General features: G+C 41.6%; 1 protein-coding gene across 18 annotated transcripts in view; it reads left to right on the plus strand.

The window, feature by feature from the left end:
* Positions 1-16,080, plus strand: part of PPIP5K2 (diphosphoinositol pentakisphosphate kinase 2) — a 101,704-nt gene that overhangs the window by 21,389 nt on the left and 64,235 nt on the right. For all 18 annotated transcript variants that reach the window (XM_075541330.1, XM_075541337.1, XM_075541334.1 and 15 more), the window contains 2 exons: positions 436-537; positions 2,790-2,951. In XM_075541330.1, the coding sequence (XP_075397445.1) occupies positions 436-537; positions 2,790-2,951 (264 nt within the window). The remainder of the gene's footprint in view (positions 1-435; positions 538-2,789; positions 2,952-16,080) is intronic.

The raw sequence follows: 16,080 nt of genomic DNA on the forward strand, positions 1-16,080 counted from the left end.
CTAAAAATGAATAACCTTATAGCAATATCAATGAATCTTAGAAACGATTCTATTGTATTCTTAAGTTCTATAGCTTATATGTAGCAATTACAGCAAAGAAGAGAATATCGTGCCGAGTACAGAGTTAGTGATGATAAAAATTGATAAAATCAAATGTTTCCCTCGGCAGTGCTTAAGATGGCAACAGGAAACGCTGAGTGGTACCAATGCTTGTGTACTCTGCTGCTGCGAGAAAGGGTGGATGCAGGTGCCTCCAACGAAAGGCTTGTTGCTACAATTCTGAAAAATTAGGGCCATTGAAAACTCTTAACAGCAGAGTCTGCTCTGTTACAGGAGAGAGGACAATGAGTCAAATTGGATTTGAGAGCAAGACAGCAAAGGGGATATGTTATAAAAATGAGGAAAACATATTGAATGGACATCTTTTCCTTTCAGATTGGCAGTAGAAGTAGTGTCTATTCTCCAGAAAGCAATGTACGAAAAACAGGCTCATATATCTATGAAGAATTTATGCCTACAGATGGTACTGATGTTAAGGTAAGGTAACATTGATTAAAAGTAAATCTTAATTTTGTCTTTTGAATTTGCCAGTGATCTCAGAAAGAAGTGGCACTGCACGGAGTTTGATGGTATTTTTGTCCTGTCTCTCTTTGACCAGGAGTGAGTTTTCTTTTGTATACTAGGAGTGCGCTTGGCAGTCTGAGACTTACAGACCCTCATTTCAATTCCTTAAATCCTTAAAATAAAGCACAGGACCAAAAGGGAAACACATTTTGTTGAAATATTGTTATAAATACATAACCCTACATTTATCTCAATAGGATGAATAAAGTGTACTCTCCTTCAAAGGGCATCAAGTAGTGCGCTTCATTTGACAGAGCTCGATTAGCCACCACAGTTCTCCAACAGTGACTAGTACAAATTGTGTATTGGGATCGGAAACAACTGCAGTGTGATATAAAAATACCTTATTAAATTGTGTTAATATTTTACCTTTCATTCATTTCTGTCTAACCAGAATGTTCTTTATACACTATAGATCTGATTATGAACTTCTTAAAAATTCTCCATGGGTTTTTATCAACAAGATAATACCCAAATTTGTAAGCCTGGCATGCAAGATATTTCATAGTCTATCTTCTGTCTGTATTACAAACATCATTTTGTACAGCATAAACTATCAAATTCAGTTGATATTATCTGAATAAATCATGCTACCTCATGCCTTTGTATGTATTAGCTCTAATGTAGTAAATTTCCCTTCTCTCTGCCTTTGGGTTCATATTTCTATTCTTCTGCTTAGAAATTTTTATGGCAGCTATCCCATTGAATTGTATCTCTCAAAAATAGGTGTCAAGTTGGTGGGGCCATTGCACCAATAAAGAGATTAAGGTGGCATATTACCCGCTTACTCAAGTCACAGCCATGGTCCACATAAAGGGACTTTCCTTGGAGCATGGCCTGCATCCTCTTTTATCTTGGATAAGAGTTAAAAAGAGAGAAGTGAGTAAAGAGGGGAACCTACGTACCATCAAGAGGAAAGAGATTAGAATGGAATATGTCATTTAGACTCAGGATCTTTGAGCTGAGAACCTTCTGGACCTATTGACAGATAAATGCCAAGATATGGAGATTGCCAAGGGACATCAAGCTCACAGATAATGAAAGGAGACAAAGACCATTCCCCCAGAACCAACAGTAAAAGACAGCTTTTTCCTAGGGTTAGCACCCATTTGTAGCAGAAATGTCTACCCTTGTGCCTGTTCCACTTTAGAAACAGATAGCTTGTATTCTAGAGTCACAGGTCAAAAGGAATTTTTGTCTCAAGATGGAATTTGGACTTGAAATTGATTTAAGACTTTTGGGATGATATAATAGGATGAAGATATTTTGCCATGTAGTAAGAACATATATTTTTTTCCTTAACTTTTTTTGGTATAATGTCATTGAGTCTCCCCAAATATATGTCAAATTTCTATGCGATCATTTTTATTTGGTGATTGTTTAATATTGTAATCTGCCTTCACGTGATCTCGTGATCAGCCGTCAGCTGGAAAAGGATGGATTAGGGTCCGGTGCAGCACCCTTCATCAAGTCTTAGTGCTGATTGGGTGTTAAGGGATTTTTCGTGGGTTTGTAGTTTGCATCACCTTTTATAAGGAATAAAAGGGGAGCAAAGCAAGCAGGGAGGACCTGAACACCATCCTGAAAGAAAGTCCAGGAGTGGAACATAACCTTTGGAACTAGTTCCTTGGGTTGAGACCCTCCTAGACTTTGGAGAAGACTCATATAAAATAGCTGGGGACCTCCAAGGGATGCCAAGCCCACAATTATTGCAAGGAGTCAAGGACCAGTCCCCAGAGCTGATAGTCTTCTTTTAGAGCTGGTCCCTAAATATGGCGACGAGCCTTTTAATCTAGGAGAAAACATGGTTAGAGCAACCTACTTGTGGTATTGTTTTATAGCAGCTGTCGATGATTAAGATAGCAGTTAGTACCATCTACAATGGTTTATAATCATATTTTATGTTAAAATGAAACAAATGAGAGAAATTACAACATCTATATCCTAGTATTCCTTTATAATAATCAGTAAAATAGTTTTTTATAGACAATGAAACCTCATTTTGTAATGTGACCAAGTTATTTGTAACTTTCCAGTACATTAAAATATCTGATACATAAAACAGATATGTCTATTAAATAATCTGGATCCTGAAGTATTTGTTATTGATTTAAGAGAAAATTGACTGATGGTGTTGATTTGTCTGTTTTAATTATTTATGAAAGGTTTATACAGTGGGTCCAGATTATGCCCATGCTGAAGCTCGAAAATCTCCAGCACTTGATGGCAAAGTGGAACGAGACAGTGAAGGAAAAGAAGTCAGATACCCTGTTATTCTCAATGCAAGAGAGAAATTAATTGCTTGGAAAGTCTGCCTTGCGTTTAAGGTAAAGATATTTATATGGACAACATAAAAATCCTCTTGGCCTGAAGTCAATTTTAACTCATGTTGTTAGTGCCCTGGAGTCGGTCCAGCCCATAGTGACCCTGTGCACAAGAGTGAGACACTGCCCAGTCTTGCGCCATCCTCACAATTCTTCCTACATTTGAGCTCATTGGTATAGCCAGTGTCAATCCATCTCATTGAGGGCTTTCCTCTCTTGCTTCCCGTCAGCTTTACCAAGAATTGATGTCTTATCTAGGGACTGGTCTCTTCTGAAAACTTGTCCAAAGTAAGTAAGATGAAGTCTCACCATCCTTGCCCTGAAGCTGTACTCTGGCCGCATTTTCGCCAAGGCAGATTTGTCTGTCACCTTAGCAGTCCATTGTACTTTCAGTGCTTTCTTCCGTCTTTCTTTTTCAGTATCGGACTTTCACATGCATATGAGGCAGTTGAAAATAATATGGCTTTGCTCAGGTTTGCCTTCATCCTCAAAGTAACAGCCTTACTTTTCAATACTCTAAAGTGATCTTGTGCAGCAGATTTGCCTGATGCAACATGTCTTTTGATCTCTTGACTGGTGCTTCCATGAACATTGACTGGCTCCAAGCAAGTCAAAATCTTTGACAACTTCAGCTTTTCCTCTGTTATGTTGGTATCTATTTGTCCAGGATTTTGATCTTTATTACATCGAGTTGTAATCCATACTGAAAGCTGCAATCTTTGATCCTAATCTAAGCTAGTGCTTAAAATTCTCACTTTTGGCAAGCAAGGTTATGCCATCTGCATATCGCAAGTTGTTATTTTCTCCAATCCTGATACTGGGTTCTTCTTTTTTTTTTTTTAAACAATGGAATGCTTTTTAAAAAAAATCATTTTATTGAGAGCTCATATAATTCTTAACACAATCCATACATCCATCCATTGTGTCAAGCACATATATACCTTTGTTACCATCACCATTTTCAAAACATTTGCCTTCTACTTGAGCCCTTAATATCTGCTGCTCATTTCCCCCTCCCTCCCCACTCCCCCTACCTCATGTACCCTTTACCATTCATAAATTATTATTATTTTGTCATATGTTACTGTGTCTGACGTCTCCCCCTACCCTATTTGCTGTCCATCCCTCAGGGAAGAGGTTATACGTAGATTCTTGTAGTCGGCTCCCCCTTTCTACCCCTTATTCCCTCTACCCTCCAAGCATCGCCACTCTCACCACTGGCCCTGAAGGAGTCATCTGTCCTGGATTCCCTGTGTTTCCAGTTGCTATCTGTACCAATGTACATCCTCTGGTCTAGCCAGATTTGTAAGGTAGGATTGGGATCATGATAGTGGGGAGAGGAAGCATTTGGGAACTAGAAAAAAGTTATATGTTCCATTGTTGCTACACTGCACCCTGACTAGCTCATCTCCTCCCCACAAGCCTTCAGTAAGGGGTTGTCCAGTTGCTTACCGATGGGCTTTGATTCTCCACTCTGCACTCATCCACATTAACAATGATATGATTTTTTTCGTTCTTGATACCTGATCTCTTCGACAGCTCGTAGTCACACAGGCTGGTGTGCTTCTTCCATGTGGGCTTTGTTGCTTCTGAGCTAGATGGCCGCTTACTTATCTTCAAGCCTTTAAGACCCCAGAAACTATATCTTTTTTTTTTTAATGTTTTATTAGGGGCTCAAACAACTCTTATCACAGTCCATACATATACATACATCAATTGTATAAAGCACATCTGTACATTCTTTGCCCTAATCATTTTCTTTTCTTTCTTTTTTCCCTTTTCTTTTTTTACATTTTATTAGGGACTCATACCACTCTTATCACAATCCATACATATACATACATCAATTGTAGAAAGCATATCCATACATTCCCTGCCCCAGTCATTCTCAAAGCATTTGCTCTCCACTTAAGCCCTTTGTATCAGGTCCTCTTTTTTTTCCCCTCCCTCCCCGCTACCCCCTCCCTCCTGTGCCCTTTGTAATTTATACATCGTTATTTTGTCATATCTTGCTCTATCCGGAGTCTCCCTTCCCCCCCTTCTCTGCCGTCCCTCTCACAGGGAGGAGGTCACATGTGGATCCCTGTAATCAATTCCCCCTTTCCAACCCACTCACCCTACACTCTCCCAGCATTGCCCCTCTCACCCTTGGTTCTGAAGGTATCATCCACCCTGGATTCCCTGTGCCTCCAGCCCTCATATGTACCAGTGTACAACCTCTGCCCTATCCAACCCTGCAAGGTAGAATTCGGATCATGGTAGTTGGGGGGAGGAAGCATCCAGGGTCTGGGGGAAAGCTGTGCTCTTCATCGGTACTACCTCACACCCTAATTAACCCATCTCCTCTCCTAAACCCCTCTATGAGGGGATCTCCAGTGGCCGACACTTGGGCCTTGGGTCTCCACTCTGCACTTCCCCCTTCATTCAATGTGATATATACACACACACACACACACACACACACACACACACACGCCCATATTTTTTTTTTTTTTTTGCATGATGCCTTATACCTCATCCCTTTGGCACCTCGTGATCGCACTGGCTGGTGTGCTTCTTCCATGTGGGCTTTTTTGCTTCTGAGCTAGATGGCCGCTTGTTCACCTTCAAGCCTTTAAGACCCCAGACACTATCTCTTTTGATAGCCGGGCACCATCAGCTTTCTTCGCCACATTTGCTTATGCACCCATTTGTCTTCAGCGATCCTATCATGGAGGTGTGCAGCCAATGATATGATGATTTTTTGTTCTTTGATGCCTGATAACTGATCCTTTTGGGATCACTCGCTCACTCAGGCTGGTGTGTTCTTCCATGTGGGCTTTGTTGCTTTTGAGCTAGATGGCCGCTTGTTTATCTTCAAGCCTTTAAGACCCCAGTCACTATCTCTTTTGATAACCGGGCACCATCAGCTTTCTTCACCACATTTACTTGTTCACCCACTTTGGCTTTAGCAGTTGTGTCGGCAGAGTGAGCATCATAGAGTACTAATTTAATAAACAAAAGTATTCATGCATTGAGGGAGTGCTTGAGTAGAGGCCCAAGGTCCTTCCGCCACCTTAATATTAAACCTATAAATGTAGACAATTAGATCTATTTCCCCATCCTCATATATATGTTTGCATGTACACGTCTTTGTCTAGACCTCCATAAATGCCCCTTGACTCCCAGCTCCTTCCTCCCTCTCCCTTGACTTTCCTCCTGCTCCACCACCATACTCCGTCCCCACCGGGGCTACAGCTATACCTCTTCTTTACTCAACCTTACCCTAGATCGTTCCCCATCAGGCCTGTCACTCCCCCCTCACTACCATTTTGGGTCCCATGTTGTTCCCTTGTCCCTGTGTTTATTAACACCACTTCCTTACCCTCCTCCCCCTCCCCCACCCGGATCTGTCTATCCCCCCGGAACTGTCTGTCCTATTGTTTTTCCTCCAGTAGTTCATCCAGCCTGTCCTATTCAGACAGACCTGTGGAGACACTAACATGCACAAAAACAAGACAGAGGAAAACAAAGCAACAGTATACAACCAGACAATAAAACAACCAAAACAAACCACTGACAAAGAACAAAACAAAACACTTCACAAAAGAAAGGTTTGTACTTCGTTCAAGGATTGTTTGCTGGCCCTTAGGAGTGTTTTCCAGTCCAGTCTGTTGGGGCACCACGCCCTGGCCCCAAAGTCCACTTTCAGCATTCCCTGGGGACCTTGCCACTCCATTCCCTTGCTGTTCTGCTGCACTCCCCCAGTGATTTGCCTCGGTGTGGTGGGATCAGGTCAGGTGCAATTCCCACACTGTGTCTCCGGTGCTGTCCCCTGTATCACCCTTAGTCACTGAGGGGCATCATGTCTCATAGTAGGGCCAGCCATGTTGTTCTCTCTGTGGACTGGCTGCTCTACTCAGGAACATCATCTTCACGGCCTCGTGGGCAATGCTGTGTTCCACTGTCTCCTCCTGCCCCTTCATCTGCTCCCATGTGCTCTGATCAGATATGTCCATCTCCCGGAGCTGCAGAATCAATGTCATCCTTTGAAACAAATTCTTTTCGGGGGAGGGGCAGGAATCCACTTAATTTTTGGTGCTGGGCCCTACTCCACGCCGGGATATTGCATTTACACCTTGCGGCACTGGGTTGAAGTCTGGTCCCACTTTCCCTGTGGAGATATAAACAGTACCCTCCCCTTGGGTGGATTAGTGCTCCATGACCCCACTACCCTTTTCTTCCTTATATTCATCCTTTTGTTTTCCTTTCCCCACCTCCTCCACCATTGTCTACCGTGTGCATCCCTGGTTTTGATCTGGTCTCTGCCATACTACACAGTCTTCACCCCAGAGATGTTTGTATACAGTAGCTTTTTCCCCTATGCCACTTTTTCATTTAAAAAAAATTTTTTTTTAATTTTTTTTAATTAAAAAATTTTTTTAATACTTACCTCAGCGGGCTCATGTTGTACTTGTCCTTTTGTGCCTGATTTACTTCGCTTAGCTTGATTTCCTCCAGTTCTTCCCATGCCGCTATGTGCCTCATACGTTCATCACTGCGTTTTAGTGATGTGTAGTACTCCATTGTATGTATATACCACAGTTTTTTAATCCAATCGTCAGTTGATGGAAATTTGGGTTGCTTCCAACTCCTCGCAATTGTGAACTGTGCCGCAATGAACATTGGAGCACAGATGTCTGGTCTTGGTTTGTTCCTTGCCTCTTCTGGGTATATGCCCAGTAGGGGAATTGCTGGGTCATATGGTAACTCTATTTCCATCTGTTTTAGGTATCGCCAGATTGATTTCCATAGTGGTTGTACATACTTACAGTCCCACCAGCAGTGGATGAGAGTTCCTGTCTCCCCACAGCCCCTCCAACACTTGTTGCTTTCTGATTTTTTGAATTGGGCTACCTTTGAGGGTGTCAGGTGGTACCTCATTGTTGTTTTAATTTGCATTTCTCTTATGGCTAAAGATCGGGAACATTTTCTCATATGTTTCTTGGCCATTCGGATTTCTGTCCCTGTAAAATTTCTGTTCAAGTCCTTTGCCCACCTTTCAAGTGGGCTATTGGTTTTTTTCTTTTTGGAAGCTATCAGAGTATTGTAGATTTTAGTAATAAGACCTTTGTCTGATTTGTCATTGCTAAAGATGTTTTCCCAGTCTGTGGAATCTCTTATTACTCTCTTGGTGAATTCTTTAGATGTACACATGTGTTTTATCTTCAGTATATCCCATTTATCGATTTGTGCCTCCTCTGTGTTTGTGTCCTTCCCTATTTCTGATAGCCTGTGTATTCCCTGCGCCAAAGTTCTCAAGTTGTTCCCAATTCCCTCATTGATGGCCCTAATAGTTTGGGGTTTAACTTCAAGGTCTGTGATCCACCTTGAGTTTATTCTTGTGCATGGAGTGAGATAAGTGTCTTGCTTGATTTTTCTGCATGTGGATATCCATTTTTTCCAGCACCACTTGTTAAAGAGGGCATTGGCTTCCCATTTGATATATTTGGGGCCCTTATCAAAGATCAGCTGTGTGTATGCTGATGCTCTTATTTCTGGGTTTTCAGTTCTCTTCCATTGGTCTGAGTATCTGTCATTGTACCAATACCATGCAGTTTTGAGAACTGTGGCTGCATAGTATGTGCTAAAGTCAGGTAAAGCAAGCCCTCCCACAGTGTCCTTCTTCTTGAGGAGTTCTCTGCTAATTCTGGGCTTCTTCCCGCTCCATATGAATTTGGTAATCAGTTTTTCCATTTCTTTGAAGAAAGATGATGGTAATTGTATCGGGATGGTATTAAACTTATATAGTGCTTTTGGCAGAACTGACATTTTAACTATATTAAGTCTCCCAATCCAAGAGCATGGAATATTCTTCCATTTGTTGAGGTCGCTCTTGGTTTCTTGTAATAGTGTTCTATAGTTTTCCTTATATAGATATTTTGTTTTTTCAGTCAGGTATATCCCTAGATATTTCAGTTTGTGTTTGGCTATTGTGAAGGGTACCACCTTTTTGATCTATTCTTCTGTGGTCTTATCTAATGTGTATAACAGTCCGATGGACTTCTGTTTGTTGATCTTGTATCCTGCCACTCTGCCAAACTCCTCTATTACTTCCAGTACTCCCCTTGTGGAACTTTTGGGATTTTCCATATATAGAATCATATCATCTGCGAATAACGATAGTTTCACCTCTTCCTTCCCCAGACATATACCTTTGATGTCACTTCTTTGCCTTATGCTGTTAGCTAAAACCTCCAGCACGATATTAAATAGGAGTGGAGACAAGGGGCATCCTTGTCTGGTTCCCTTTTTCAGTGGGATTGTGTTAGTCTTTTCTCCATTGACTATGACTTTGGCTGTTGGTTTTTCATATATAGCTTGTATTGTCTTGAGGAACTTTCCTTCCATTCCTATCTTCGCTAGTGTCTTAAACAGGAATTGGTGTTGGATGTTGTCGAATGCTTTTTCTGCGTCTATTGATATTATCATGTGATTGTTATACTTTTTCATGTCAATGTGACGAATAATACTAATGGTCTTTCGTATGTTGAACCATCCCTGCATCCCTGGTATGAATCCCACTTGGTCATGGTGAATTATTTGTTTTATATACTTTTGTGTTCTGTTGGCTAGTATTTTGTTAAGGATTTTTGCATCAATGTTCATTAGGGATATTGGTCTGTAGTTCTCGATTCTTGTGGGATCCTTGCCCGGTTTGGGTATCAGAGTTATACTAGCTTCATAGAAGGAGTTTGGGAGTTTGCCATCTTTTTCTATGTTCTGGAAGAGTTTGCGTATGATTGGTATTAGTTCTTCCCTGAATGCTTGGTAGAATTCTCCAGTGTAGCCATCTGGTCCAGGGGATTTTTTTGTTGGTAATCCCTTGATAACCTTTTCTATTTCTTCTATTGCTATGGGTCTGTTGAGATTCTTGATGTCCGCCGTGGATAGTCTAGGGAGGGATTGTTTTTCCAGGAATTTGTCCATGTCTTCCAAATTGTTGAATTCATTGGAGTACAATCCTTCATAGTACTGTGTAACTATCCTTTTGATTTCATTAGGGTCTGTTGTAATGACCCCTCTTTCATCCCTTATTCTTGCTATTGAGATTTGTTCCCTCCTTTCTTTGGTTAGGTTTGCCAATGGTCTATCGATCCTGTTTATCCTTTCAAAGAACCAACTTTTAGTGTTATTAATTTTTTCCATAGTTTTTTTATTTTCCCTCTCCTGAATCTCAGCCCTGATTTTTATAATTTCTTTTCTTTTGCTATTAGTAGGGTTGTCCTGCTGACTCTGCTCTAGTTTTTGTAAATTTTGTGTCAGCGTATCCATCATGATTCTCTCTTCCTTTCTTAGGTGAGCTTGTATTGCTATGAACCTTCCTCTGATGACTGCCTTTGCTGTGTCCCATAAGTTTTGGTACGTCGTGTGCTCATTTTCGTTGGTTTCTAGAAATTTCCTGATTTCATCTCTGATCTGCACCAGTATGCACTCCTTTTGCAGTAGAGAGTTATTCATTCTCCAATTATTTGCTCTTATTTTCTTTGTCTTCTTTTTGTTGATTTCCAGTCTTATGGCACAGTGGTCAGAGAGAGGTCTGTATTATTTCAATGTGCTTAAATTTACGTAGATTTGCCTTATGCCCCAGCATGTGGTCTATCTTCGAATATGTGCCATGGGGACTTGAAAAGAATGTGAAATTTTTTTTTATTTGGATGAAAAGCTCTGTAAATATCTATTAGGTCAAATTGTCTAATTGTGCAGATTAGCTCCCTAGTCTCCTTGTTGAGTTTCTTTCCCTGATCTATCTTTCTCAGTGAGTGGTGTGTTGAAGTCGCCCACTATAATTGTCGAGTCTGTGATTTCTTTCTTAATCTTTTGGAGTGTTTGGTTGACGTATTGAGCTGGTCTCTCATTCGGGGAATATATGTTTACAATGCTTAGTGGTTCATTGTCTATGATTCCCTTGAGCATTATATAGTGTCCCTCCTTATCTCTTTTTATGGTTTGCACTTTGAGGTCAATTTTATCCAAGATAAGGATTGCAACCCCTGCTTTTTTTGTATTGCTGTTTGCTTGGTAGGTCCTTCTCCAGCCTTTGATTCTCAGCCTATTTTTGTCTGTAGCCTTGAGATGTGTCTCCTGTAGGCAGCAAATTGATGGGTTGTGTTTTCTAAGCCATTCTGCTAGTCTCGGTCTTTTAATGCCTGAGTTCAGGTCATTGATATTCAGGGTTATTATCACAATGTGCGGACTCTGTGATGCCATTTTATACCTTTTGTGTTGGGAGTTTTCCTGCTTTCTTTTGTCATTAGTATGTGTTTTGTGTGTGTTTCGTTCTTGACTTCTTTCCATCCTTAAGCCATTGCTATCTTGGGGCCTGTTTTCTCTTTGTTGTGGTCTGGGTGAAGTTGTTCTATGTGTTGGTCTCTTATTTGTGCTTGGTGAGTGTTGTTCTTCTGCCCATACTGAGTCGGCGAGGATCTTTTGTAAGGCTGGATTTGTTGTAACGTATTTTTTGAGTTTTTCCTTGTCTGGGAAGACTTTTACTTCTCCATCGATCTTGATCGATAATTTGGCTGGGTAGAGTATTCTTGGATTTGCGTTGTTTTCCTTCAACTTTTGGAATATGTTACTCCACTCTCTCCTTTTTTTCATAGTTTCTGCTGATAGGTCTGAACATATCCTTATGTGGTGACCTTTATATGTGATTGCTTTTTTGCCCTAGCTGCTCTCATGATTTTCTCCTTTTCCTCAAAGTTGGATAGTTTAACTATTATGTGCCTTGGTGATTTCTTCTTGGGGTCCCGTCGTGCTGGTGTTCTTTCAGCCTCCTGGATGGTTGCTTGGTTTTCATTCATTAAACTGGTGAAGTTTTCCTCCAAGAATTCTCTCGCTACTGTTGCAGATGACTTCTTTGTTGTGTCTTCCTCCGGTAGGCCAATAATTCTAATGTTGTTCCTCTTCATAGCATCAGACATAGCTCTTAGGTTTTCTTCAGCTTCTCTGATGCTCTTATTAGATTTTTGTTCACGTTTATTAAAGTCTGCTTGGTTGTCCTCCAAGACACTGATGCGGTTCTCTGATTCCTCCAGTCGATTCTCAGGGAACATGATTTTGCTATTGTTTTTCGTTATCTCCTCACTAATCTCCTGTATTTCCCTTTGGTGTATGGCTTTTATCTCCTCTACTGTTTCATCCTTTTCCTGTATTGTTTCCCTCATATCCTATATGGCTCCAAGCAGCATTCTGAGAATTTCTTTGTGTGGCATCTCAATGTCTGCTTCTTCTATGTATGTTGTTATGTTCAGGACATCTTCTGCCTTTGCCTTTTATTTCTCCTGTTTTTTTGTTGAGGTAGTTGGGGCTGATGGCTGTTTGCTTTGAGTTGTTTTTGAGGGTGCCATTTTGAGGGTGCCATTTTCTAGTCTCTCTCTGGAAGACTTATAGGAATGCTTCTTTGAACTGCCTACAGCTGATTTTGCTATGGGATTAACCTATCACTTTATCTTCCTGTGGCTTCCCTATCAGGGGAGTGCCCCAGATGGCAGGTTGGCTGCCTGCCCCAGTGTTGCAGGGGCTGGGCTGAAGTTCCTGCTATTGGTTTGAATATTGATAAGTGTTGGCTGAGCTGCCTTATGTCCCCAGGTACACAGGCAGGAACTCTCTGATGAGGAGTCAGAGGAGTATCCCCTGGAGAGGAAGCAGGCCTTTCCCTAGCCTTGGGCTATCTATGCAGGGTGGAGCTCACCTCCCTGGGTGTGGCCCAGGCGCAAATGCCCTAGGGCAATGGGAGTGTCCCATAAGTCTGCAATGGAGTGTGAGAGAGCAATTCAGGAACAAGAGGGGGAGCAAAATTAAACAGTGAGACCGGACTGTACCGGGGTACAGGGAAGCGAGGGAAGGAAAAGCAAATATGCAGCTGAGTCCCACTCCTTGCCCCAAGCCCCAGCGGCAATCCGCAGCTGAGCCCCAAGAAGAGTCAATAGAAAGCTGCTGAGCAGCCCCCAGAGAAGTGGGGGGACAGAGAGCAGAGATGTTAACCGGCACCGCAGTGTAGCTGAAGCTTGATCCCTGCCTATGGAGCTGTGGGGGTTTGGGTTCAGTCCCTGCTCAGCCCACGCGGCGCGGCAAGCTGTGGCTGTGCACCGAAAAAGCGCCTGCGCAGCCCTCCAAGGCTGCGTGGGAATATAGAGCAGAGAAGCAAACAGAAGCAACAATGCAGCTGAACACCAATCCTGCCGGTGGAGCCTCAAGGGCCCTGTCCCTGCCCTGAGGCAGGCAGGGAAAAACTGTGGCTGTGCCGAGGCCAAGCCCTGCTACAGGCTCCAAATGGTCCTGGCTTGGGCAGACACAGCAGCTAGTCTAGGGTCGAGCCCCAGCCGGCTTCCACTGAGGTAAGCCAAAAGCCCCCAGCCCCTCAAAACCCCGGGGATCTGAGCCTACTTATCTTTATGATGCGCCTCCTGCGATCCAGTGGCGTTGAATTTCCCTCTGAGCAACTCTCCTGGGCTGGATTCTGTGGAGTCCCTCTGGTATGTGTTACTCTGTCGCCATCTTCCCGAAGTCCCGACACTATATCTTTTGATAGCCGGATACCATTAGCTTTTTTTCACCATCTTTGCCTATGTATATGTTTGTTTTTAGTGATCATATCAGGATGGTGGCACCCACCTGATAAAGATTTTTGGTTCTTTGATGTCTGATAACTGGTCCCTTCTACATCTCGTGTTCAGACAGGCTGGTGTGCTTCTTCCTTGTGGGCTTTGATGCTTCTCAGCTAGATGGCTGCTTGTTTATCTTCAAGCCTTTAAGATCGCAGATGCTATATCTCTTGACAGGCAAGCATCATGAGCTTTCTTCACTACATTTGCTTATGCACACATTTTTCTTCAGCAATCGTGTCCGAAAGTTGTGCGTCCTGGAATACCAGTTTAATAGAACAACGTGTTCTTGGATTGAATAAGTGCTTGAGTGGAGGCCCAATGTCCAGCTGCTGCCTTAATACTAAAACTATAAATACATGCACGTAGATCTGTTTCCCCAAACTCTTAAATAAAAATATTTACATATGTACATTCCAGTCTTTAGACCTCTATAAATAACCTTTGTTGCCTAGTTCTTGCCTCTATTTTCTTTTACTTTCCTCTTGTCCCACTGTCATGTTTAGTCTTCATTTGGGTTTCAGTAATTTCTCTCGGGATCTAAAATCAGTGGCAAGGAGGGTGTGAGAGGCCTGGTAGGGATTCAGCAAGGACAATGTAACCGATCCTGGGTTCTTAATACAGTCTAGCTTCTCTGATGATTATCTCTGCATACAGATGGAAGAAGTATGGTGAGAGGATACAGCCCTGAAGCACACCATTGCTGATTTTAAACCGTGTACTTTTCCCTTGTTCAGTTAACATGGCTGCCTCTTGATCCACACACAAGTTCTGCATGATCCGTACACAGGTTCCAAACAATGAAAAGTTTTGGAATTCCTATTTTTCTCAAGGCTATCAGTCGTTTGTTATTATCCATAGTTGAATATGGGCATAGTCAACAGAACAAGTAAAAATCCTCTGCTGTGAGCCCAGATCCCTCTGACATCAGCAGTGATAGCCCTCGCTTGATGTCCTCTTCAGGATCTGGCCTGTACCTCTGGCAGCTCCCTGTCAATGTTCTGCTGCAACCATTGTTGGATGATCTTCAGAAAAATTTTACTTGCGTGTGGTATCAATGATGTTGTTTTATAATTTGAGCATTTTCTTGGTTCATCTTTCTTGGGATGGCACAAATATGGATCTTTTGCAGTCAATTGGCCAACTAGTTTTCTTGCAAACATCCGAGTGTAGACCAGTAAGTGCTTCCAGCGCTTCAGCAGCTTGTTGACAACATTCCAGTTGCCATTGCTTCAGTTCCTGGAGCCTCCTTTTTGACTTATACTTGCAGTGCAGCTTGGACTTCTGCCTTTAGTATTATTGGTTCTTGCTCATATGCTACCTCCTAAAATTGTTGAATGCCAATTATTTCTTTTTGGTACAGAGACTTTGTTCTTTCCATCTTTTGATGCTTCCTGCATCATACAATATTTTGCTCATAAAATATATTAATATTTCACCTCAATGCTTGAATTTTATCTGTAGTTCTTTTAGTAAAGATTGAGTGTTTCTTCCATTTTGGTTTTCTGACTTTAGATCTTTACACATTTCATTGTAATATTTGGCTTTGTCTTCTTGAGTTGCTCTTTGAAATTTTCTGTCCAGCTCTTGACCTTTATCTTTTCTTCCATATATTAGCACAAGTTTCAGTGTCTCTTCTGACATCGCTTGGATATTTTCCTTCTTTCTTATATTTTTAATGACTTTTTGCTTTCTTCATGAGTAATCTTGATGTCCTCCCACAGCTCTTCATTTCCTCTGTTAGTGTTCAATGCATTAAATCTGTTGTTGAGGTTTTCTTGACATGCAGGTGGAATAGACTCAAGGTCATATTTCGGTTCTTAAGTACTTGTTTTCATTTTCTTCAGCGTTGACGTCAACTGCCACATGAGCAATTGATGGTCCGTTCCCTGGTCACCTCTTGGCCTGGTCTTACGTGTTAACATTGAGCTCTTCGCCATTCTCTCTTCTCACAAATGTCGTCAGTTTGATTTCTATGTAGTCCATCTGGAGAAACACATCTGTATAGTGTTGCTCAAAAGGGTTATTAGCTAAGTCTTTGGCCTTGCAAAAATCTATCATGCAATCTCTAGCTTTGTTTCTGTTACCAGGTCCAGATTTTCCAACTACTGTTCCTTCTTCTTAGTTCCAACTTTTGCATTCCAAACACCCGTCATTATCAGTATATCTTGGTTGCATGTTTGTAATTTCAGACTAAAGTCGTTAGTAACTTTTGTGGTTGATGAGTAAATTTGAGTAATAGTAGTATTGATTGGATTTCTTTGAAAGCGAACTGATGTAATCCTATCACAGCATTATACATCAAGATAGACTTTGCAGTGTCCTTTTTGCAATGAATGCAAAGCCATTCCTTTTGACTATGCCATTCCTAGAATAGTAAGCCATATGATTTTCTGATTCAGATATCTGTTTTGTCATTCCGTTTCATTTTTTTGACTAATTTCAATCTCCCTATATTCATACTTCAAAATTCTAGTAATTAGATT

Source organism: Tenrec ecaudatus, chromosome 2 (assembly GCF_050624435.1).
Source record: "Tenrec ecaudatus isolate mTenEca1 chromosome 2, mTenEca1.hap1, whole genome shotgun sequence".
NCBI classification, from domain to species: Eukaryota; Metazoa; Chordata; class Mammalia; order Afrosoricida; family Tenrecidae; genus Tenrec; species Tenrec ecaudatus.